Source organism: Piliocolobus tephrosceles, chromosome 2 (genome assembly GCF_002776525.5).
Source record: "Piliocolobus tephrosceles isolate RC106 chromosome 2, ASM277652v3, whole genome shotgun sequence".
NCBI lineage: Eukaryota > Metazoa > Chordata > Mammalia > Primates > Cercopithecidae > Piliocolobus > Piliocolobus tephrosceles.
In genome coordinates, this window is record NC_045435.1 from 43,825,223 (window position 1) to 43,851,843 (window position 26,621).

The 26,621-nt window shown below is 37.8% G+C and overlaps 1 protein-coding gene across 2 annotated transcripts in view; it reads left to right on the forward strand.

Annotated features, from left to right (window-relative positions):
- The first annotated feature begins 1,271 nt into the window (after positions 1 to 1,271).
- The window catches only part of KBTBD12 (kelch repeat and BTB domain containing 12), a 78,789-nt gene continuing 53,439 nt past the window's right edge, over positions 1,272 to 26,621 (forward strand). For both annotated transcript variants that reach the window (XM_031935033.1, XM_023211249.1), the window contains exons 1-4: positions 1,272 to 1,654; positions 8,561 to 9,742; positions 13,701 to 13,971; positions 16,217 to 16,367. In XM_031935033.1, coding sequence (XP_031790893.1) covers positions 8,673 to 9,742; positions 13,701 to 13,971; positions 16,217 to 16,367 — 1,492 coding nt within the window. In that variant the 5' untranslated portion in view covers positions 1,272 to 1,654; positions 8,561 to 8,672. The remainder of the gene's footprint in view (positions 1,655 to 8,560; positions 9,743 to 13,700; positions 13,972 to 16,216; positions 16,368 to 26,621) is intronic.

Sequence of the window (26,621 nt, forward strand, 5' to 3'; positions counted from 1 at the left end):
ACTTTTCTGTTTTACAAGAGGATTGTAAAATGCACCAATCAGCGCTCTGTAGCTAGGATTGCAAATGCACCAATCAGCGCTCTGTGGCTAGCTAGAGGTTTGTAAAATGCGCCAATCAGCGCTCTGTAAAAACACACCAAGCAGCTCTCTGTGGCTAGCTAGAGGTTTGTAAAATGGACCAATCAGCACTCTGTAAAATGGAACAATCAGCAGGATATGGGCCGGGACAAATAAGGGAATAAAAGCTGGCTACCCAGCCAGCAAAGGGAACCCGCTTGGGTCCCTTTCCAGGCTGTGGAAGCTTTGTTCTTTTGCTCTTCACAATAAATCTTGTTGCGGCTCACTGTTTGGGTCCGTGCCACCTTCAAGAGCTTTAGCACGGTGAAGGTCCATGGCTTCATTCTTGAAGTCAGCAAGACTGAGACCAGGAACCCACTGAAAGGAACCAACTCCAGACACAATGCATGTGAGAAAGATTCAGCCCTATTTTCTGACTTTGAAGCTGGAGGAAGGAGCCAGGAGCTAAAGAATGAAGACATTTCCAGAAGCTGCAAAAGGGGAGGGACAGATTCGCTCCAGGAAGCCCCAGAAACAAATACAGCCCTGCTGACACCTTGATTTCAACCCAGTGAGACATATTTTGGACTTCTGACCTATAGAGCTAAAATAATAGTAAGATAAAAAAGTTATGTTGACACCACTGAAAACAATTTTATTTTGCTTTGATTTAAGCTAACTGAGCTAATACAGCTGCCATATTTTGTGACACTTGCCTAAGGAAGGCTTCCCATACGTGCACCGCTCCGGGCTAACCAGTCTTTTCTCAGGAGTCCTGGAAACCTCCCACTCAGAGAGGTGTAGGGCAAAAAAATCACAAGCCGATGGCTCAGGATGTAGCAAATAAAAATACAAGACCAAAATGAAACCCAACCGGAACACCGAGTTAAACGTGAATTGACCATGCGATATTTGGGACATACTTAACACTAAAAATTACTGGTTGTACATCTGAAATTTACCTTTAACTGGTTCCCTGTATTTTACCTGGCAACCCTACCCCTGGGTCACAGTGAGACTACACATGGGGTCTTTTGGTCATTTCGCAAGTTTAAAAGACTAACGGGAACACTAGCATTTTTCAAAGCTCGATTTCCAAACCTTCTTTAAACACTTGTCCCCGTGCCCTCCCCGCAGGCCTTCAGTAGCTCTGGCACGCGGGCCAGCGCGGGAACACCCTGCGCAGGCGCACAGCGTTCCGCAGGGGGATGCTCAGTAGGGTCTGGGACGCGCGCGGGGAGACCCTGTGCATGTATAAAGCTGACACCGGGGCTGTAGTCGCCGTCTGGAACCAGCGCGGGAATAGGTGCGCAGGCGCACAGTGGCTGGCTGGGCAGCGGCGGCGTGGTCTCGGACCACCTCCAAGCCGAGGGCAGCACCTGTCGCCTCGGAGACGCTGCCAGCCCCCTCCCTCCTCCTCCGCAGGGCGCGGGACCTCTATTTATATCGTTCAGCCGGCACAGTCCCATATTGGGCAGTGGCGTCAGTCAGGCCCGCTGGCCGCCCTGCCACCCGGTAGCGTCCAGGCCAGGTCGTGGTCCATCGCGGGGCCCCTGTGGAGCGAGTGGGGACGCGCCCCGAACCAGGCAGCACCTTCGTAAGTAGGGGTGACGTCCCAGGGAACGCGGCCCCAGTCACAAGTCCTGCCTCAGCTCCGGGCGAGGCTGAACCAGGGCGCGGGCTTGGGGCCACCGACACTTGCAGCCTCTTCTCTAAGTGACTTTCCTCGTGGGCCGGCGCCTGGCCTCAGGTCGGGCTCAGCAGGAGCTTCCCCTCCAGGCCATCTCCGCCCGGCCAGGGGTCTCCACCCTTCCCCGTCGGGTTGTTCAGGCTCGTAGCCTTCATAGTATTATCATCCTCTGAATTACCTGACCAATGTGTTATTGTGCCTTCCCTCACTAGACTGTAAGCACAACAAAGGTAGGGGCGCTTCTCTGTTCCTGTTTGTCTTCCCGGAACCTAGGATAGTGCTGGGCACTTAGAAGGGTTCGTTTAAGTTTAATAAATGCTGAATGTATCCCTGAGCAACTCTCTTAACTTTAAAGCCAGGAGAATAATTGCCCTACATTTTCCCCCAAATGATTCTTAAAAGGAACTAATGAGCTATAATGCAGATTAAAGCACTTTGAAAAGTATAAAAACACTGTGAAAATGCAAAACAGTGTGAACTCAGCAAAGAAAAGAAAAGTAGTCTTATTTGTCTTTATCATCCATGTGCCTGGCTGTTACTGGATGCCCGGTGTGTAGGATGGATTGTTATGAAACGAATCAGGTCTTTTTCCATGCTAGTGAGAAACACAGAGTACATTTAGGGTGGTGCGTGTGTTCTGAGCCATTTCCTACCAGCCTCTCCAAGTGTAGGATTTGAGCAAGATGATGTTGCTGAAACAAAATAGGGTGTGGAGACGTAATCGTATAAACTGGGAGTCACAAACTTAAATGGCTGTAGGATAATGTAAATGGACAGGAAAGAGAAAAGCAACAGCGTAAGAATTACAAATAATGACCGTCACTCAGGTCTCAAAGGGGATAATGGGGCCCAGTAGATGTGCCAACTGAGAGGTGGCAGCTGGGTATTCAGGTCCTGCACATTGTTGCCACTTGGGAATTAAGTACTCAGTGTTGCCATAGCTTTCATTTTTTTCAGTAGATGCTGGAATATTTCAGCTTAGCATGTTGACAACTAATTTACCAAAAACAAAACAAAACAAAACGCAAAAACAAAAAAAAACTGAGCAGCCAATTTGTAATCTCAGGCATAAGTGAAGCCAATACATGGCTTCAGTTGTTCCTTAAGAATGGGGCCAAATCCCAGAAAGCAGATGATGACTGGGAATTAATTTTGAGGGTGCAAGTGAAAATTGGGTGTCATAGTGCAAGCTATAAGCAAGGGAGTCACTTCACTTCACGATTCTGAATGATTTATTTGACTGAGACAAGAGGATAGCAACTTGAAGCATTAAGCATTGATGAGTAGGAAAAAACACAGAACTGTTTTTCCGCTGCTGTCACACAACAATCAACACAGAAAATGTCTGTGACCTCTGCTAACCAAGAGGTATGTGGGGATTTCTCCCCAACAGCAAGCAATCACTTAGTTCTGCAGCAGACACCAGCTGGGTGTCCTCTAACTCAGTGCCATTCTGACACCATCTACCTGGAGACAGCGTCAGATCCCACAGGTTAAGGGCTCAGTCCCACAGGGCTCCAGCGTCCAGAGCTTCTGACTGACCCACTTCAAGTTGGGGTTCCTTCTTTGGGTTTAATTTGCTAGGGCAGCTCACAGAATTCAGAAGAACGCTTAAGTTTTCCAGTTTACTATAAAGGATATTAACATGGATACAGATGAAGAGATATATAGGATGAGATATGGGGGAAGGGGTACAGCCAGGGCCACCACTCTTCAGGAACCCACCACATGTTCAGCTATCCTGGAAGCTCTCCAAACCTCCTTTTGGAGGTTTTATCAAGCCTTCATTACATAGGCATGCTTGATTGGTGATCAACTTAACTTTCTGCCCCTCTCCCTGGAGGTCAGGTGATGGAACTGAAAGTCCCAGTGCTCTAATCCTGCCTTATTCTTTCTGGTGACCAGCTCCTATCCTGAAGCTCTAGAGGCTGCCAGTCCTCAGTCAACTCATTAGTGTACAGAAAGGTATTTATCACTTTGGAGATTCCAAGGATTTTAGGAGTTGTATGTCAGGAAAAGGTCAAACACCAAATAAATATTTTATAGTATCACAATACATTTTATATGTAGAAAAAAATCTTGAATATAATGTTTTATTAACATGTATAAAACCTAGAAAAAACAGGTTATCATTAACTTGTAATTTAGCACTAAACAAAGCATTAGTTTAATTGAACAAACCTTATTGAGCAACTCCTGTGTGCCAGGTGTCATCACAGACAAGAATACAGAAGTGGCCAAGTATGGTGGCTCAAGCATATAATCCTAGCACTTTGGGAGGCCAGGTCAGGAGGATTGCTTGAGGCCAGGAGTTTGAGATGAACCTGGACAACACAGTAAGACCCTGTCTCTACAAAAAAAAATTAAGTGTGGTGGTGCATGTAGTGGTGCAGCTACAGGGGAGGCTGAGGTCCCAGCCTGGGCAACAGAGCAAGACCCTGTCTCTAAAATAAATAAGTAACCATTTTAAAGAATACAGAAGTGATGCAGACAAGTCCTTTACCCACAGTGTGCTCATCATAGACAGGAGAGGCAAGCATCTGTAAAAGTGAATGGCAATAGCAGTGCAGCAACCACAGTGTACACAACACAGGCAAGAAAGCAAAGGGATGCGTCAGTGAGGAAGTGGTATCTGAGCTGAATTTTGAAGACCCGGTTATATTTTTTCAGGTGGATGGGGGAGATATGTCTGACACAGGTTTACATGTGTAAAGACAGAACAGCATGTTAAAGGCCCATATGCGTTAGAACTGTAGTAGTTTGGTACTACTCAAAGATTGAAAAATATAAGGAAGGAAAGTCAGGAGATGAGGCAGGAAAGGTTGGGAGGTGCCAGAATGCCTGGGTAGTGTTGGTGAAAATCAGCCTGGGATGTTTTTTTAATGTGGGGTAATAACTTTATACATGGTGGTGGCCAATGTACAAAAGGGTCCCACCCTTAAAAATGGTTTTGTTTTAAACATTGAAACTGGGACATCATTTTCTGATATCATAATGTCGATGTTCCTTGGTTTGCCAACCAAAGTCTGTTGGAAGTTTTTTAAACAGACTGTGGAATTTAGCCCTGTCCAAATAATTTCTCGTCTTCAGTTTTTCCTCCATAAAAATCAAGGGTTTCATGTTGATCAACTCTATCATGATTATAAGCTACTCACCATACTGAACTTTTTTTTCTGAGACAGAGTCTTGCTCTGTTGCCCAGGCTGGAGTACAGTGGTGCGATCTCGGCTCACTGCAACCTCCCCCTCCCAGGTTCAAGCGATTCTCCTGCCTCAGCCTCCCAGCGGACTACAGGTGCACGCCCTATGCCCAGCTAGTTTTTGTATTCTTAGTAGAGACGGGGTTTCACCATGTTGGTCAGGCTGGTCTCGAACTCCTGACCTCGTGATCCACTCACCTCAGCCTCCCAAAGTGTATACTGAACATCTTTATGGGAACATTTTTATGGGAAAAAATACACGCCAGTTTAGGAATGCAGTGACTTATTTTCCCACTGAAGGAGGATTAGGAATTGCATTTGCCCTTCTCTCTCTTGCAGGCTGATGCCAGGGATATTGAGGCGGAGGGAGGGCTATAACCACAGTTTCCAAAGCAGTCCTCATTCAGACTGGATAAGGAGGTCATAATTTTTTGTTTTTTCCAATCACTCATAAATTGGGCTACCTACATTAAAAAGAAAATTCATGATGTATCTATTATCTCTCATTCATATATATATATATATATGTGTAAATCTGGTAACGCACACATGGTTTACATGGTTTACAACATTTAGGTTTTTCAAAAGCTGTAAGTGACTCTAATGCAGTTTTAAAATTTTTTTTAATTATACAATATTTAAGATATACAAAGAGGCTTTAATAATAATAAAGTATGTCTTGGATACCCACCAAACAGCTGCATAAATTAAACATTTATACAGTTGAAACTCCTTGTCATCCTTCCCTGCTTGCATCCTTCTTTTTCTGCAACTCCTGAAGGGAAACACTGTCTTGAAATGGGGTTTATAATTACCCTTCATGTTTTTATATTCCACTACAGTTGTACAGATCCTTAAAGAATTTATAATTCCAAACTTACAGAAAAGTTCCAAGAATGGTAGAAAAAACTCCTATAGGACCTATGCCAGATTCACCAAATATTCATACTTACTTTGTCAGAATCGATCATCAGTATTCACTCTATTAGAATATTTAATATTGTTTTGCATATTAGAAACACATCAGTGGTAAGTGGCATGTATATTCTACAGTCCTTTTTACACATTATTATGTTTGTGAGATGCAGCCACATTGACACATGTAGATCTAGTTCATTCTTTTTTTTTTTTTTTTTTGCTGTACTGTATTCTCGAGTGAATATACTACAATCTGATCTCCTATTAAAGTTATTTCCAAATTTTTGCTATTTCAAACAGTGCTGCTGTGAATCTAAACTAGTGAAACTTCAGCAGAACATGGAGAGTTTCCTAGAAAAGAAGGCATAGTCATATATCAACCATTATTTAGAGAAAGTAGCAACTTAAGCAGTAAAAATAATATAGTAAAGATAATGTAAAGATTATAAAATTAAACACTGTCAAACATTTGTGGCTTAAAGAAATTGACATTTTTGTACCACACTAACATTTACAGTGGTCCACTTCTCAAAATGAAATATAGTGGACAGGAGTATAACTGCTTTTTGGACTTGGAAAGTAATTAGAGTTTATTCTTGTGATTTATATGCATCTTTTCTACTCCATTTTCTCTATTATTATGGGTACTATTATTATGAATGCACCAGTTCAGTCTTCTGTAAATTGAAGCAGTGAGTAACTTCCCATTTATATCACCGAGAACATTTATACAGTTTTGTTTTGCTGATAAAAGGAGAATGTACTCTGCCCTCATTACAAGGGAAAGTTACTGTCAGCTCTCTTCACTTAGGAGCTGTGTCTGTACCCAAGCAAGTCTTACCAAGAAAACTTGGTAAAATTTTACTAAGTTTTACCAAGCAAATTTTACCAAGAAAATTGTATATTGTACATGCATGGCCTTACTTAATTCTCCCGAATATTCTTATGAAATTCTCAAAATGAACTTCAGGTGAGAAAACTAGAACATAAAGAGGCAAAGGAACGTGTTCATATTGCTAGATAATGGAGTAAGGATTCAAACTCAGGCCTCGGCCACCCAAGCCAGAATCTGCGTTCCTAACCTTTGAGTTTACTATGCTATATCACTGGAAACTAACAATAATGTCCATTTATTGATCATTTGGATGCCAAAGACTAACTTAGCTACTTTATTTATGTACATTATTCCCATTTTAAGATGAAGAAGCCAAGGTTGAGGCTAAACTGGGATCCAAACCAGGGCTCTCTCACTTTAAAGCCCCCATGTGCCATGCCAGTGTCTTCTGTGTACCTTATGTGCACAAGAAACAGTGCTGAGAATGTTTTTTGAGATGCGGTGGCTAATATCACTGCCCAGGTATTTTTCTGGATTTCCATCAGTAAATTCATTTGGTCTATAAACCCCTAACAATTAGAGTAGCTTTCAGGAGTTGTATAAAACGCAGTTGGAAGGAAGGGATACAACAAATATATATAGGCCAGTTATTTACATTTTAAAATAAATTGTTTTTTGTGATTGTTGTCAAAGCCAATGTTTTTGAGACAGAGAAACTGCATCCAAGCAAAATATTTATTTAAGAAGTTGATTTATGTTTGGGAATCTGGGGACATCCAGATGTTCTTTTTAAAACAGGACATTTCACTTCTCAAAACTCTTCTGCTGGGTTTAAGCAGAGAAGTAGAGAATAGTCACCCCAAAAGGATATTATCTTACTCATAATCTAGAAGTGTATTAACTTTTGACTTTTCCCATCAATGTTATTCTTGCTGCTTGCAACTTACAGCCAAGTTAGAACTGGAAAAGGTGGTAGAGACTTGAGATCCTCTTCTAACATTAAGGTTTCTGACTCTAGGAATGTCCTTCTTTAAAACAAAAGCTAATTTAAATTAACTTCCTTGAAACATCCGATTTCCATGTATCCAGGGAAGGTGAAGATGAGACAGCTAGCTTTAAAAAACAGACCAGTGCTTGTTAAGGTGAAGAGAGATTCAGTCTCTGCCACTATGAACTGGGGAAATAATAAAAGCTGAGCAAGGAGGGAGGACAGAGAAATCATATGATTTTAGGCAGTTGAGGGTGATTTAGTTGTGTGTTTTAAATATTGTGATTTTCAGATCAGCTGACATTTGGTAGTGCCTTCCAAAGCCCAGTAGATATGATCTCTGTGTTATCTACTGCTTTGAATTACATGCCCCACATCAAAGTTTGAGCAAAATTTTAGTGGACTTATATTGTACAAGGCCCCAGTCATGAATTTATGGACTGACCATTATAACAGATGAGTGTGTTTTTTGGAGGGGATGCATATAACCTTTGGGGTGATTTTTGCATCTCCTCAGAGAGAATATTAACTGATGCCCCTATATCCTCTGCCTGCAGGTCAACTGCATTTGGTAACTAGAAATGGAATTGCAAAATGTGCCCAATTTATGGCTTCTCTTTCCATAAATGTTGGGAGGGAAGTCTTTGCAGTCCTAGAAAAATCTCTGCCACCGATTAGGAGAATTTGTGACAGCAGTTAATTTGTTACTGTTTATATAATCAAAATTAATATTTTTAGATACAAAAGTAGTTGTCTTAAACTGCTCTGCTTAGAGTGAATAATATTTGTTTATATTTTTTAGAACTAACGCTGCATATCTAAATTATAGAGAATTTTTTCTTAGAAGAAAACTGCCTTTTTTCTTTCCCTTAGAAATGTTTCCTGACATCTCTGTAGCTTCATGAGTAATCAGACATGCAAATAGCCCCTCAGGAATCAAGCTACACTTAAAGAAGACTTAGTTGGAAACTTTGGAGAGTAGATCATGGAGTGCAAGACTGAGGGAAAAGAAAAATACCAACATAGCTTGAATTTACTGAACAAAATTAAGAATATGAAAGAACTAGCAGAAATGATTGACGTGGTACTCATAGCAGAAGGAGAGAAATTTCCTTGCCACAGACTGGTCCTGGCTGCATTTAGCCCTTATTTCAAAGCTATGTTCACCTGTGGACTACTTGAATGTAATCAAAGGGAAGTCGTACTTTATGACATCACAGCAGAAAGTGTGTCGGTGTTATTAAATTACATGTACAATGCAGCTTTGGAGATCAATAATGCCAATGTACAGACTGTAGCTATGGCTGCCTATTTTATGCAGATGGAAGAAGTCTTCAGTGTGTGTCAAAAATATATGATGGACCACATGGATGCCTCCAACTGTTTAGGTATCTATTATTTTGCAAAGCAGATTGGAGCTGAAGATTTATCTGATCAATCGAAGAAATATTTATATCAGCACTTTGCCGAGGTCAGCTTACATGAAGAAATACTAGAAATCGAAGTGCACCAATTTTTGACACTTATTAAATCAGATGATCTTAACATATCCAGAGAAGAGAGCATTCTGGACTTAGTTCTGAGATGGGTAAATCATAACAAAGAATTGCGTACAGAGCATCTTGTTGAGCTTTTGAAGCAAGTCAGATTGGAACTTGTAAATCCTTCTTTTTTAAGACAAGCCCTAAGAAGGAACACAATGCTTCTGTGCGATGCAGATTGCGTTGACATAATTCAAAATGCATTCAAAGCCATCAAGACGCCCCAACAGCACTCTCTAAATCTGCGCTATGGCATGGAGACTACCAGTCTTCTGCTTTGCATTGGCAACAATTCTTCAGGAATCAGATCAAGACATAGGAGCTATGGGGATGCCAGTTTTTGTTATGATCCTGTATCACGGAAAACCTATTTCATCTCATCTCCCAAGTATGGAGAGGGTTTAGGAACTGTGTGTACTGGTGTTGTCATGGAAAATAATACTATAATTGTGGCTGGAGAAGCAAGTGCCTCTAAACTCTCTAGACAAAAGAACAAGAATGTTGAAATTTATAGGTGTGTATCTAGCAGCAAATTTGCTTAATTATGTTGTTTTGATACTAGCAGCAGTAGAAGAAAGAACTGCAAAAAGTCATCACATCTTAAATTATTTGTAGTCAAAATTACCATATACATCTCCCATAAGGAATAGTATACAGAACATGCTTTTGCGTGTCTGTGTGTGTATACATTTATATATATAACCTATGACTCTAAATATAAATATAGTATATATAAAAATTTATAAATATATCATGTATATTATATAAAATATAAATGTAGCACACATAACTTTCATAATTAAATCACCAACACTTTAAAATTATTTTTTCTTTTCCTTTGTTAACATATAGTTAAATTTGCATAAGTTAAATGTGTTTGTTATGATCCCATTTTAGTTTTCACTCTTAGCTTTATTTATCCATAATAGGGTTTAATATACTGCTTTGCTTTTAAAAATCTTACTATAACAAGAAGGAAAGTTTATTAACACAGACTCCTTTGAATGTATTTTTTAGTTCACAGTTTAGAGTAATTAGTAATTTTTTCCTTAACCATAAATTACTAATAATCTGTCAGCTTTCATTCTGCATCCTTAATTTGTGGATTTTGCTTAAATCTCCAACATTGTAAAATGTTTGTAGTCAAAGAATGCTTTAATCCTAGAATTGTAGTAAGAGGAAAGAATGCCTGCTTTCATCTAGTGTATCATCTAGATTTTGCTTATGAGAACACATACATTTATTTGCTGTTTATTCAGCCAGTATTAAATGAGTATTTAGCAATTAAATCTAAGTGAGAAAGCTAGAAATATGCACATGGAATACATTCTAGATAGTAAAACTTTCCCCCAATATTTTTCTCCTCTCAGTTCTCTTTTACCAGGGTTTGTTCAGACTTTTCAGTCAGAAAGTACTTCTTAGCAGTGAAGATGGAACAAAAGAGGGATTGAAGAGGTCTAGTATTTTTCTGTCATCTCCTAGCATTACATTATCTGTCTCAAGCCATAGACCTGTACCTTTTCCACATTCATGCTTTGAACACATGTCTAGTCTCCCCTAGTAGGAGAGAGAATGCAGAGCTCTGGCTGAGTGACCTAGACCCGTGCCCATGGTGACCAAGCATGTCCCTGAGCCACAGGAGCAGCCTTCTTCAGAATTATCAGGGAGAGACTACCGAGCCAGGAGAGCAGATCCCCACAGGAAGAGGAAGCCTTGGCTTCCCGACGTGGTTCTCACGGGTCCATGCCACCTGTTTTACACTTGCTCTTGGTTGGGTGCCCTTCTTTCCACCTTAGAACCTCTTGCCCCCGTACTTCAGATTCTTTACATCGTTTTTTTCTTGCTCCTCAAGATAGTCTACAATTCTGCCATCACATCTTATTTTTAATAAACCTCCAACCCTGTCATGGTGTCTTTCAGTTTTGGTCCTCAGACATCTTTCCTTTTAACTTGTTGAAAGCCCATTTCCGGCCGGGCGCGGTGGCTCAAGCCTGTAATCCCAGCACTTTGGGCGGCCGAGACGGGCGGATCACGAGGTCAGGAGATCGAGACCATCCTGGCTAACACGGTGAAACCCTGTCTCTACTAAAAAATACAAAAAAACTAGCCAGGCGTGGTGGCGGGCGCCTGTAGTGCTAGCTACTCGGAAGGCTGCGGCAGGAGAATGGCATGAACCCGGGAGGCGGAGCTTGCAGTGAGCTGAGATCCAGCCACTGCACTCCAGCCGGGACCACAGAGTGAGACTCCCTCTCAAAAAAAAAAAAAAAAGAAAAGAAAGCAAGCCCATTTCCCTTTCTAACAGCAAATGTCTAACTATACCCCATGTTTTCCTTCCTATTTATCTTGAACTCAACGAGGTTCTCATCACCAACTGTTTCCTCCACATTGGTCAGAGTTAGAGTAAAAGTTATTAGTTACTCGCATCATTTCCTCCAATAATGAAATTGTCAGAAGCGTTGCTTTAGGCTTAAATGAGACTTCCAGCTGATGTTCTGTGTAGTTAAAATCTCCTAGCATTACTGGAGGTCATTGTAGTGCCAGTTTTGTGATATGCATAAGAAATTTATCATCCTGTGCTACATCCCTGTTATATTATTTGTGTATCTTATTCTTTTTATCTTCGTCCAGATGTTCTTCGGCTTGCCTCGACTCATAGATTTCCATGCAGATATATTTCTCCTTGACTTAAAAGAGGAAGTAAACTAGTACTCTGGAAGATTATTTCTTTGTAAAAAAGATGTACCTTTCCATCTCCTTCACTTATCTCCATTTGTCTTTAAACTATCAATCTCTATTAGCAATGAAGGCCTTTGTCGCTATTGTTTTCTTTTTTATGTCATATCCACTTAATAGTAAATTGTAGAGTTTTATCTGGGCATTTTCTCTCCCTGTTTTCAGTTCTAAATGTGAGAACAAAAATCAGATTAGGAAGTCACCCAGCAAACATCTACTTCCTAACCTTTACAGGATGTACTTCATTCCTAGCCTATTTTCTTAAATTATGTCTCAGAAAACCCAAACCCATTTTTTAAAGTTCATTTATATATTCATTCAGTTGGCTTTACTTTGGCAGCCCCCACATATATTACAGATACCTATTCCTCCTTTCTATTCTAAAATTCAAACAATTAAAAATAGTGATGAAAATATCGCCTGTGATTCTAGAGACTTTGGTTCTCTGCCTAGAATTACATAGAAGACAGCCATCATAAGGTTTGATAAATTTCTGCATTCAGCTGTGACAAGCCAGACATACCCTCTTAGAAAGGAGCATGCCTTCTAACTTCCCTGTCAAGCCTCAAGTAAAGATGTCTCTTTGGGAAAGAACGTTAAGAGTTGGCCTAGACAACTGGGAAAAATTCCTATCATAGAATTAACTGGCAGGTGTTAAATGCAAAATAAGTACTCTATACTTAAAAATTTTACTCTGTATAAAACACACGTAAGTTCCTAATTCGTTTCCAAACAGCTCAACTTTTTTCTTAATTTCCATGCTTTCCTGTTTTGTGTGTGTGTGTGTGTGTGTGTGTTTAATTTTGAATTCCAGACATACTTTCTAGATTTTCTGGGACATTTACTTTCACATATTTTATCCCTCTGTCCCCATGAAGTACTTTTGTCCTTCTCAGACTGTGTATCTTCAGTCATGACTGGAGATAAAGACTTATCATTATCATGATGCAACACAAAGGATAGCTACAAACTCATCTACCCAGTGACCATACAATGCCCCATCACACACATAATTAGTTAATGTGTTGGATTCTGGAAGGCATTGAAAGACCATATATACTATTGTCCATAGCTCTTAAGACTCTTCTTAGAGTGATACTCTGGAAGAAATTACTGAAATTGCCACATCTAGTAGATTAAAATAGATGTTAAGTGTCCAGCAGACAATCTACAGGTAGGTTTTTATACAGTGCTCTTAACCCAATTGTAAGCCAGCTGGAACTACAACAGTTCTTAAAATTCTACGTATTCTAAATCATCCTGAGAGAAATGTATGAACTGAGATGTTTTTAGATTATCTGCCCTAAAACTGTGATTTCTTTAATGTTCATGTTAAAGTGATAGTTCTTGTCCACAGAATAAGGCATTCTTGTATTTTTGCTTACTTTTATGGTAAAATTAGAAATGATTTGCCGAAAAACTTACTATTCATTCTTGATTTTCTTTCCCAGAATTATAAAATGAAGGCTACTCCTGGATAGTCTATACTTTTTCTCTATATTTTTCCTAAAACTCTTCAGGTATATGTGGTTAATTATTTTAAAGTACATTATATTTTGTTCATCATTCCTTTAAAAATAAAAGCAAACCTGTATCACTTTCTTATATTAATGTTTTTTGTCCTCCAATTGGAAGAACCATATCTCATTATTTTTGGTCAGATAATAAATAAGTGTATATCTTGGGTAAATTGCTTTCATGTTACCTCTAATCCTGGATACTGTTTCTCTCTTTTGCAGGTATCATGATAGAGGAAACCAGTTTTGGGAAAAGTTATGCACAGCTGAATTTCGAGAACTCTATGCTCTGGGCAGTATTCATAATGACCTTTATGTTATAGGAGGACAGATGAAAATTAAAAACCAGTATCTCATTACAAACTGTGTGGATAAGTACTCTGTAGAACGGGACAATTGGAAAAGGGTGTCTCCCCTTCCACTGCAATTGGCATGTCATGCTGTAGTGACAGTGAATAATAAACTTTATGTGATTGGAGGCTGGACCCCTCAGGTTAAGAAATTTCCTGTATACATAACTGGCATGGCAATACTGAGTCTGGCTGCTATGTTAAAAATTGTTGTAGTTGTTGAATACTAAAAGAGTGTGACTTACATTTTGGTAAAGTGCTTTCTGTTTTATAGAATATAACTCAAGGTTTTAAAGTGTTAAAGCAATTTAGGAGAATGGATTTTTAAAGTGTGTTTTCATAGACGTGACTTGGTTCAGTATTCATGCTGTGCTCTTCATAATCCTCCCATTCTTGCTAATTATGAAAAATATTTGTGCTGAGGGATTATCTGTAGGGAGCATCTAACTAGGGGGAAGAGAAGCTGGATCCTTATCCAGTTCTGTGTGTCTAATAGATTTGTGACCTGAGGCAAGTAACTCATAGGCCTTTTCCATATTTAAAATTCTTACCCTAAGTGAGACACCAGAACACCGATCTGTGATGGCATAATCACTTCTATGAAAGCATATTGTGATTGTAACACTTGATATTTGTATTGGGCATCAGCAGGCAGAGAACCCAGAATGCTGTTTCTATTGAAGTCCAGTGAAGTGATGGCAAACCACAATGAAAAGTCAGGGGTGTGTGGCCATAGTGGCCTTCTCCTTCCCCACTGGATGTCCTCTCCTGGTGCCTTGGCGCACTCTTCTTAGGATCACTTCAGCTGCCTCATGCCCCGACCAACCGGACTTTCTAATAAAAATTAATCTCACTAGCTCATTGGTCATCCTCATGGCATACAGTAAATTTATTTTTGCCTGTATTATTTTTTGTTTCTCCAAATTTGCTTCAGGATAAAACTGATGCTATTTGCATTCATTTTAGAAGCTTGGAATTTGCCATTTATTTACAGTATATCATACTTGTTTTAAAAACTTAAACCTCACATTTAACACATTTAATTTTTTCTGCTGTATGTCAGAAAGTAGTACAGATTTCATCACAGCTAGCAGGAGAAACCTGACAGATTATTTGTAATTAAACTTTTTCAAAATTATCCATTTACATAGTTAATTTTGCATGCACAAGCTCCAAAAACAACTTAGAAGCTTTTCTTTGCATTTCTTTCACTAAAATAGAGATTAAATACTTAAATTAGAAGGAAAATTAAAACCATAAAGTCAACGATTGTTAATTTATAAAGTTTCTGAACAGATAACATGAACGTTTACCTCATAGAGGAAAGGCTTTGCTACCCAATTGAGTACTTGTATAACAATTGCAAGATCACACAGGGTTGTGCGTGTGTCATGGTGAGCATAACTCTTGGTATATTTAAAGTAGATAACTAAAATTCATTGCATAAGCTTTCATAAGTATGCCAGTTATTTCTTTGTTGAACACTTGTATCACCCAAGAAAATGACACTCATGAATCCTTAGCTTGAAGTCATATAAAGTTCCACATACATGTATGCAAAAGACATCATTTCACCTAACATTTATGAATAGAAAAAGCCACTTCGCGCTGTAGTCCCAGCTACTCGGGAGGCTGAGGCAGGAGAACGGCCTAAACCCGGGAGGCGGAGCTTGCAGTGAGCTGAGATCCGGCCACTGCACTCCAGCCCGGGCGAGAGAGCGAGACTCTGTCTCAAAAAAAAAAAAAAAAAAAAAAGAAAAAGCCACTTCTGTGTAAGAGTAAAATTGTTTAATTTGTACCTTCTCTAGTCATTAAAAATATATAAAATAAGTATGTTAAAATAACTGCAAATAATTTAGATTAGTCCATAAGTCTTGAAAATTGAATTCACACCATTCCTATATAGGCCATAATTATGGTGTAAAGACACTAAAATGTTTTGGCAACTTTGTTTCATATGGATTAGAAAAATATAAAGAAAATGTCTTCTAAATTACTAAAATTAGTTTCTCACAAATATTAAAACCAACAACTATAAAGTTTGGTAAAATAGAATTACACTTTAAATACTATTCAAGAGAGCTTGGTTTTTTTTTAAGGCTTTGCAGTTGCTTCTTTAAAAAAAAAAAAAAAGCTGTAATGAATGTCTCACTGCTAAGATCACAGATTGTTTGCTATAACCGAACACCTTTGGCCCATTATTTCAGAATATAAATTCCTCTGATATTGACAGTACACTTATAACCCCTGTCATGGGGTTTGGTGGGTTTGTGAGTATGAGTCACTGCAGTTAACCTCTATTTATCTCTTTGGCTGTCTGCTTTGATTAATTGCATTCAAAGATCGCTAAATGGGATGTTATTATATTGGCTGTCATATTTCATACAGATGGATCTTCCTGATGAAGAACCTGATCGATTAAGCAACAAACTGTTGCAGTATGACCCCAGCCAAGATCAATGGAGTGTGCGGGCATCCATGAAGTACTCTAAATACCGATTCAGTACAGCTGTAGTCAACAGTGAGATTTATGTTTTGGGTAAGAAGAAGCAGATTGCTAACAGTATAACTACTTTTATTTTCCTCAGCAGTTTGCCTCAGCAAAAATGAAATGTTCTCCTTTGCACTTGTATCCCAGTTCAAATTTATATACAACTAGCTGAACTTCATCTTTTATTTCTTGTTTTCTAGAGCACAGTCAAATAAGATTAAAGGAAGTCCATTGACATTGAGAGCAAAACTATTTTTATGGCATTTATAAGTGCCTTGGAATGTAAAAACAGTAATGATATATCCTTATATATACTACCAAATAATATACTTTGAAATAGGAATAAGCCTTTGGCCACTTTTAGTCAATGAAATGTGGGCTTTGCACCAACTGTGATGGATCTGTGCCATTAGAAGAGAAAGCCACCATAGGTAAGACTGTGCCACAGATTGTGCCAATCCTCATTTTGCCTAATCCACCAAATTTCTAGACAGGTGTTATCAAGCAATTTTCATTTGAGTGCACTTTTTTCTTATGTGTGTCTTGTACTTCTTATATGTATGGTCTTGTACTAACTATAACTAGCAAGAAGTGGTAAAAGACTTCAGTTCCACTAAGGTGGGTACAATAAAAACAATTCCACAACATCCCCTATGTATCCCCTATCCTTCTCCACTCCTTGATTTTTCCTGTTATGTTAAGTCCCTAGCTCGTTTAAGGACATTCCAACTACCTAACATTATCCTCTATCACCTTCCCTCACCTTCCATAAGTATGGGAAAGAAACACTGAGGCAGGGAGGTTGACTGGACTGATGAAATGATACCTATGCCAATTCTTTATTTCATCCAATCTGCACTGATGGCTAATGGGAAAAACACAGAAAAGATGATGGGTAGCAAAGACATATGCAACAAAGCAAGGAAGAAATATGAAATAGGGGATGGAAGCAAACTAAGCATTTAAATAGAAAGTATTACGATGATAATTTTTTTTACTAGAGGGAGGCCATTATCTCTTAGCTGTTTGCACAGCATGAAGCAAAATAATTAATGCACTCAAGAATTACTAGTTATTTTATGATTTTAAGAACAAGAACATTATGCAACATAATTTATGACTTCCTCAGTTATGAGATTCACTTATAATTAAGTTTTTTCTCTTGATATGTATTTCTTTGTTATAACCATATACTATGTCACAGGCCCAGAAGAGACAACCCCTAACCTATGATAGATCACCTAGGATAGGTGTATCACTCAAGGGGATGAAGGGCCTTTCTACTAAACATATTAAAGTTGGGGGCAGCCAAAAGTGGGATAAAACTGATATATCAATTGGACCAGAATGAGATTTCCCCCTAATGTGGAGCCACAACTATGCTAGATGTGGAATTTAAATGATAGTATATTGTTTGATAAACTACATGGGAAAGGCACTTGTGGGAACTTACACTTCATGGCATGGACACTGTCCATTGAATGAATGAAACGAGGTAGATTTAAAAGAACATGTAAGATTTGGGTGGATGAAATCTAGAAAAGAGTACACTCCAGGAAAGGGTGCAATGAGAGGGGGCAAAAAAGAACAAATAAGGAGAATGAAATAAGCAGTGGTTTGGAGGTGAGGATGAAAGTGGTGAGAGTAGAGGATAAAAAGAGCGTAAATGAGTCCACCAGGGACAGGGAGTTGTGAGAGAAAGAGCTGAGTAGTAAACTGAGAAGCAGATTATAGAGGCCTTTGGATGAAGAATTCAGGAAATACTAGTGAACAGTAAGAAACCACACAGAAGCAACATGATTAAAATGTTTTAGAAAACTGGAGAGATAAGCATATAAAGAACACAGCAAAGACAAAAAGAAACTGGAAGTGGAGAGACTAATTAGGAAGGTTTTTACAGTAGCTTATGCTGTAGTTTCTGAATATTCAGAACTGGAGAACAGATTCATGATCACCGCAGTAAGCTTTACCACCCTGTAAGATTCAGCCCAAAAGAGTCAACTTCCTCAACATTTGCTACTTAATTCCCAAATATATTTATAAACTTCTAAATGGAATGTAGTTCGGTTGTTTAGGTATTTTTGTAGTAGTCTTAGTTCATATTTAATTGTTCACTGTATATATAATTGGAATTTGGGCAATTATCATATAGAATCCTAAAACCTTATTAGTTTCAGTGACTCACATTATCTTAGCAAAAGCCCTCTCTGCTTTTAGGAATCTGTATGTACCCCCACTGTGATTTGGGTCACTGTCAATTAGTATGACAATGAGCCCTCTTTCTAATCCCTATAATGGATTTAATTTCTTACTATGTCCTAGATAGTCTACAGGGTATCTTCCAAAAAGCAGCCACTGAAACCTCCTTCACCAGGAAGGCAGCATGGTAAAGTAGGGAAGGCACTAGCTTTAGAGTTGAGTGTGTTTGGATTGAAATCCTGATGTACCACCTATATATTCTTGGTCTGGTAAATATTTTTATGTTGTTGTTGCTAATATTAAAATGGGAATGCCTACCTCTTTCGAGATATTAAGATAATATATGTATAATTCCTACAATATAAGTGTTCAGATATTGTAACTTCTGTTTATTGAGCCCCTTTGTTACAGACACTTTGCTAAATTATTTGCTTAAAGTTTCACTTAATAGTTATAAAAGCAGATAAATTATTAACTGATCTGTATAGCTGGCTAGATATCTAGACTCATCCTCCGACTGCAAAAAACCTAAAAACGTTGTAAAGCATATCTTTAGAAACCTTTTAAGAGCTGACGTGCCAGTAAGAATTTAGCAGACCAAAAGCCAAATGAAAGCAGATTTCCAACTATGAAAAACTGAAAAAGTCAACATTCTATACTTAAAAATAAAATAAAATAAAACCAGGCATATTTGTCAAAAACAACCATTTTAGATCTCTAGAAATCAATCATAAGTAACAAATTGAGAATAGTTTCTTTGTTTAAAAACAATACTGAGCTTGAAGTAAGACTTCAGGCAGTCTGTAGCATTCTCCCGAGGCTCCATTCCTTACCCCAGCTCATTCAACATGATAATACTGCTAGAGTGGGGCTGGCTACAAAACCTAGCAGCTTTTTTTTGCCAAACGGAGCTGACATGTTTGTGAGTAGAGGATGGAAAACCCACACTCACAGTGGAAAATAGGAAAAGCCTAGAGTTCTCCTAGGCTGAGGTTTTAGTCCTGGTTGGTACAACAGCAGACAAAAGAACTGGCCAGAAATTTAACAGGAAGATCCTGGAAATCAGAAAGTCACAGAGAGACTTGATAAACTCATCCCCTGGAGGCCAAGAAAGCTGCATAAACATGCAGCCCCATAGACAGCCCAAGCTCTCCACACATTCCTAGATGACTGGTAGGTTGAGCACATGTACAGAGCAGATCCAAGAGGACCAGGCAGAAAGTGAGAGTCATAGCAGACTTGGAAACTATCTGAACTTTTAAGGTACTCCCATGCAGATCCACCAGGAGAGAGTGGAAGCCTTACTGGTGTTTGACTACAACCACCAGTCATTGACAGAGATTAAGCTATGCAGAAATAAGGGTAACTCATAGGCTAAAATATAAAAATGTGTAAGATTTCCCCTCTGAAAACAGAGGGGAAACCACAGCAAACAGTAGAAGAGGCATATTCAGTTTAGGTAAATTACTTAAAAACAAAAGGCAGTTAAAAAAACAGAAAAGAAAGAAACCCTCAAAGAAAAAAAAAGAAAATCAGGATAAAAAGTTGCTACAATATATTATCCATAATGTCCAGTACCAACGAAAAATTACAACACATGCAAAGGAAAAGAAACAGAAAAGCATAACACATTTGGGAGTGGGGGTGGTGCAGAAGTATTCAATAAAAGTTGTCCCTGAGTGAGCCTGGATGTTGGATTTAGGAGGCAAAGTCTTCAAAGTGACTATCAAATATATGTTCAAAGAATTAATGGAAACCAATTTTAAAGAATTAAAGGAAAATATGACAATGAGTCCACTATGATATTGATAAAGAATAGAAATTATCTAAAAGAACCAATGAAACTTTTAAGCTTGTAAAGTACAATAAACCAAATAAAAGTGCACTGAAGGGGCTCAGTAGCACATTAGAGATGTTAGAAAAAAGAATCAATGAACTTGAAATCTATAGAGATTATATAATCTGAAGAAGAGAGAAAAAATTGGAGAAAAATTAGCAGGGCTCAGAGTCAGGTGGAATAATATCAAACCTATGAACACATGTTTAATGGGAATCCCAAAAGGAAATGAGAGAGAGAAGTAATGGTCAAAAATTTCTGAAATTTGATGGGAAAACATTAATCTACAGATCCAAGAAGTTTATCAGACCTCATGTAGGATAAATTCCCAGAGATCCTCACGTAAATACATAATAGAAGAACTACTAAAGACAGAAAATTCTTAAAAGCAGCAAGATAAAAATGCCACATCATGTAGAAGGAAACAAGAGTATACTTAACAGATGAGACTTACCAGAAACTTAGAGGCAAGTAGGCAGTGGAATATTATATTCAAAGTGTTACAAGAAAAAAATGATCAATCAAGAATTCTGTATCCAGCGAAACTGTGCTTCAAAACTTAAGGTGAAACAGACATCCCCAGATGAATAAAGATGGAGACAATATGTGGCTAGCAGACTTACAAGAAATACTAAAAGAACACTAAAATCCTTCAGACTGAAAGGAGGTGATGCTAGACAGTAACCTGTGTCCAAAGGAAGAAATGAATAGCACAAGAAATGGTAAACATATAAGGAAATGTAAAGGGCTGCATAATACATGTTTTTCTTTTTTCTTCTCTTAGTTTCTTTAAAAGATATAAAAGAATACAGATGCTCTTCAACTTACAGAGATATTACATTCCAATAAACCCATCATAGGTTGAAAATATAAAAAGTAAAAAATGTATTTTATGCCCTGATAAGCCCATCATGAAGTTGAAAAATCTTAAGTCAAACCATCATAAGTTGGGGACCATCTGTAAAGCAGCAATTGTGATACTACATAGTTGGGTTTTTCACATATGCAGCTGTAATATATATGACAATATCAGAGAGTAGAGGAGGAGAAAATGGGGTTACTTTGGAACAAAGTTGCTGTTTGTAATGCAACCAACTCAGTATTAACCTAAAATAGAGGATGATAAAGCAAAACACACATCAGAATTTCTAGAGCAACCACTGAAATTTTAAAAAGTAGTTTAAAAGTCAACTAAAGAAGCCAGGCACAGTGGCATGCACCTGTAATCCCAGCTACTTGGAAGGCTGAGGTGGGAGGATCACTTGAGCCCAAGAGTTCAAGACCAGCCTGGGCCATATAGTGAGCCCTCTGCTCAAAGAAAGCTGCAAAAGAAAATGGTACACTTAAAAATATGTTAAATACAAGAGAAGGCAGCAAAGGAGGAACAGAGAAAAAGAGTTTCAAGAAGTAGAAAATAAATAGCAAAATGGCAGATGTATAGCCAGTCGTTATCAAAAATTACATGAAATGGGAATAGACCAAACACCCTAATCAAAAGACAGAGATTTTCTTATTGAATAAGAAATTAAGACCAAATATATGCTGTCTATAAAAGACACGTTTTGCATTCAAATTCACAAATATTTACTATCATTTTACAATAGAGAAAGACATAAAATGCAAAAAGTAATATTAAGAGAAGTGTAGTGACTATATCATCAGACAAAATAGAGTAGAACTTTTACTACAGACAAACAGAAAAATTTCATGATAATAAAATTGTCAATAATATCAGGAAAATATATCAATTATAAATGTGTCATACCCAAAAAGAGAGACCTAAAATACATGAAGCAAAACCTGAGATGAAGTGACGAAGCTGTGCACGGTGGCTCATGCCTGTAATCTCAGCACTTTGGGAGGCCGACGTAGGCGAATCACTTGATGTCAGAAGTTCAAGACCAGCCTGGCCAACGTGGTGAAACCCCGTCTCTATGAAAAATGCAAAACTTAGCTGGGTATGGTGGCATATGCCTATAGTCCCAGCCACTTGGGAGGCTGAGGCAGGAGAATCGCTTGAACCCGGGAGGCAGAAGTTGCAGTGAGCTGAGATCATGCCACTGCACTCCAGCCTAAGCAACAGAGCAAGACTCCACCCAGGAGTCCAGGAAAAAAAAAAATGAGATGAGAAATAATCAAACAATCATTAATAGAGATTTATTATCAAGAATCGATAGGATTAGACAGAGTATTAGCAAGGTTTCAGAAGATTTAAACAGCACTATCAACCAACTTTACTTACCTTAACTGGCTTGTGCTAATGGCTGCATAGCTTTGTAAATATACTAAAAATCACTAAATTGTACACACAATGGGTGTATAATGTGGTGTCTAAGTTGTCTCAATAAGTAAATGTGCAGGGCACCCAATCACTTATCAAGCCTGGAAAATTGTAAGCTTTAGTTTCCCAGGCTTGTAGCTTACCAAAATTACTCGAGGTGGGAAATCTAATTAGAGTTACTATGCACATAAAGCTGGTACTTCAAAGAGCTATAGCCTCTGTGTAACCATATTCTAGAAGTAAACCTGCCTTACATCTCTCATCTCAGAGGACTTCAAAGAAACATCTTGGCACTGAGAAACTTACTGATGAAAGGCTCATACATCCCTGAGAAGTAATAATCATAAATAAGCTCTTGAGTGGAATTTCAAGCCACATTCGCACACCCAAGTGGGAAAAAAAAAAGACAAAGCTTGAATCATGAATTTAGTTTAAGATGCCTCAGACTGATAGTGTGCTCAGGTACCTGGGAAAAACAAATTCACATTCTCTCAAGAAATGTGTCTTTATCCTAGACCTCAAAAATCCCCCACAAATAATTTTCCAAGGAAAACAAGCATTCCACACTTAATGAAGCAAGACACCTTGAGCAAGAACCAATGGAAATAATGGCCAGTAGAAAAAACAAGCAACAACAACAAAAAACCAGTGGAGACCTCACATACTGGAAGTATCAGACAAATAGTGTTTACTCTGTTTAAAGAAATAAAAGATAAAATTTACAATATCATCAGGAAATAGAAAATGATAGAGAATGATAAAAAATGTTTGGGTAAGAAGTGACTTTATAACTCAAGGAATGTAAAAATATATAACAATATTAAAACCCAATGGGTATATTTGAGAGCAGAATATACAAATATAAAGAGAAAATTAGTGAATAGAAGAGAGTTCTGAAGAATTTGCCCAGAGTATATCACAAAGATTTTTTTTAAATAGAAGAAAAGTTAAGATAGATGGGTAATAGAGTGAGAGGATTAATAATGTTTAACAAAGTTCTATAAGGAGAGGAAAAAGAAAACAGGACAAAGGCAATATTTGAAGAAAAATGGGTGAGGATTTTCTAAAACCAGTGAAAGGCACTAATGCATACAAACAAACAAAAATAATGAATGCCAAGCACAACAAACAAGAAATGTATACATACATTTGTAGTTATCATGAAACTGAAAAACACCAATGAAAAGAGAATATCTTAAAAGCAGATTAAGAAAACAGACCGATTACTTTTAAGAAGTGACAGATTGACATCTGACTTATCAACAGAATAATGGAATCCAAAAGACAGTCAAATTACATGTTTAATGTGCTAGCAGAAAATAAATGCTAAAGTAGAATTCTATACCTAATGAGACGGTCTTTCAAGAACATGGATGAAACAAAGACATTTTCAGATGAGGTAAAACTGAAAGCACACCACCAGCAGACCACCATAAGCAGGTAAAACTGAAAGCAGACCACCATAAAGGAATTTTAAAGTATGTTTTTAAGCAAAAATTGTGATCCCAGATTGAAGGTCTGAAATGCAAGATGAAGAGCTAAGAATGTGGTAAACATATGGGTAAATGGAAATATTTCACACTTAAATATTTAAGATAGACTTTTAATATCAGTTATAAATATTAAATTGACTTATAAAATAATAATTAATAGTTTTTAAACAGTGATTAAATAGTAGTAAAATAAATGAAATCAAAATTATAACAACAAGTTGGGACAGAGGTGAGTGGAGTGAAAGTGTCCTAAGATCCCCTTATTATCCAGGAGGAGGACCAAGGAAGGGATTAAATTTGCAACATTTGATGCAGACATTAAGTATGCATGTTAAATTTCTAGGCTTACCACTAAGAGAATACAGAGTATACAAATTTTAAACTAACAAATGGGAAAAATAGAATTAAAAATCAGTACAAAAGAATGCAATAAATAAGAAAGAAGAAATAGAATAAACAAGACAACTGCTAATATGAAATAAAAAGCTGGATATTAGATGAAATGTATCAACAATTATATTAAATGAAAATGCACTAAATGCTTCAGTTAAAAGACAAAGATTATCAGTCTGTTGGAAAGAAAACCAACCATATTCTGTTTAAAATATGACTTGATTGAAAAATACATTTTGGGTAAATTCTAACTAAAAAAAAGCTGGTATAGCTGTTTGTTAATATTAGCCAAAATATACTTTAAAGCAAAATCAATTAATAGAGTTTCTGGCTCCACGTAAAATGAAGTAAGCACACTTCACGTTCTCTGCCACTGAATACAACTATAAAACATGGACAGAATGCATGGAAAAGGTATTTGAAGACTCTGTAAACAGAAGTAGGTGCATCAAGAAAGAACACCAGAATTTTAAGTACCACCACCATATGACTTACTATGTTTTCTCCTCTGATAGCACCTAGCCTGAAGTCAATGCAGCTAGAAACCCAGAAGTGGGCATTATTCATAGAGAGAGCTCCAAGAAAATCTGTCTAGCTTCGGCATGAGTTACTGAAAAGAGAGGTTATAATTATCAGAATGTAGATATCCCCTCACTATTTTCTCTCTGTACTCTTACATCTCAGTACCTAGATAATCCCATGGCAATGATGACCAGGAAGAGCCAAAACTCAAAGGGAGAAGAAACTTCCTCTCCATTTAGTCAAGCTGCAGTTCCAAGAGGGTGTGGTCAACCCACATTGCTTTCCCCTTTTCCTTTCTCCCTTGTTCTGTCACTTGAGCCCAACAAGAGTTCAAATACAGAAATGTGTGGCAGAGAGGGGTAACTAGAACCTCAAGTTTCTAGCCAGAGAGGGAACATTTGGGAACTAAAAGTACCAGGGAGATCTTAGGGAGGGTTTTTCAATGTATTTAGGTGTAATCTATGAGACATATGTTTACATAGCATGCAAGAGGGAGGGTAAGTGGAACTATGAGGTGAAGATTCCAATATTCCAGTTACTGTGATAAAACACTGATACTAAGTAGACTATGAAATAAGTACATATTTTGTAATCCCAAAAGAAACACTACTCAAGGAGATATAGTAAAAATCACAATAAATGCATTGAGATGGAAGACTGAAAAATGTTTAAATAATTTAAAAGAGATCAGACAAGGTGAAAAAAATACCACAGAGAGAACAAACAAAACAAGCAATAAATCAGTAGATCTAAATCTAGCCACAAAAATAATTACCTTAAATGCAGATGTTCTAATGATATCAATTAGAAGACAGAAATGGTCAGAATGGCTTACAAATAAAAAGACCTAAAAATATTCTGTGTACATGAAACACACTTCAACTATAATGATGTAGGTAGTTTAAGAGTAAAAGGCTGGAAAATGTATGCCATACAAACACTGATCAAAAGAAAGCTGGGGTGGCTTTGTGAAGATCAAATCAAGTAGACTTCAGCAGAAAGAAAGCTACCAGAGATACAGAAGGACATTACATAATGATAAAATGATTGATTCACTAAGAAGACATAACAATACTAAATGTGTATGTACCTAACAACAGAACCTCAAATTACATGCAGTGAAATCTGAAAGGAGAAATAGACAACTCCACAATTATAATTGAAGATTTCAACACTCCTCTCTCAGTAATAAATAGAACCAGTAGATAGAAAAACAACAAGTACCTGTATATAGAAAGAGCTCAATAACACCATCAACCAACTGGATCTAACTGACATTTATTGCCCACTCCACCCAGAAACAGCACATGGAATGTTCACCAAGATAGATCATATCCTGAGTCATAAAACAAACCTTAAAAAAATTTAAGGAAGTAAAATCATACAAAGCATATCCTCTGACCACAGTGGAACATAAGCATAACTGAATAGTCTTCAAACACTTGAAAACTGAGCAACACATTTCTAAATAATCCATGGATCAAAGAGGAAATCTCAAGAGAAATTCAAAAATATGTTAAGCTGAATGAAAATGGAAACACAACATATCAAAGTTCGAAGAGTGCTGCTAAAGCAGT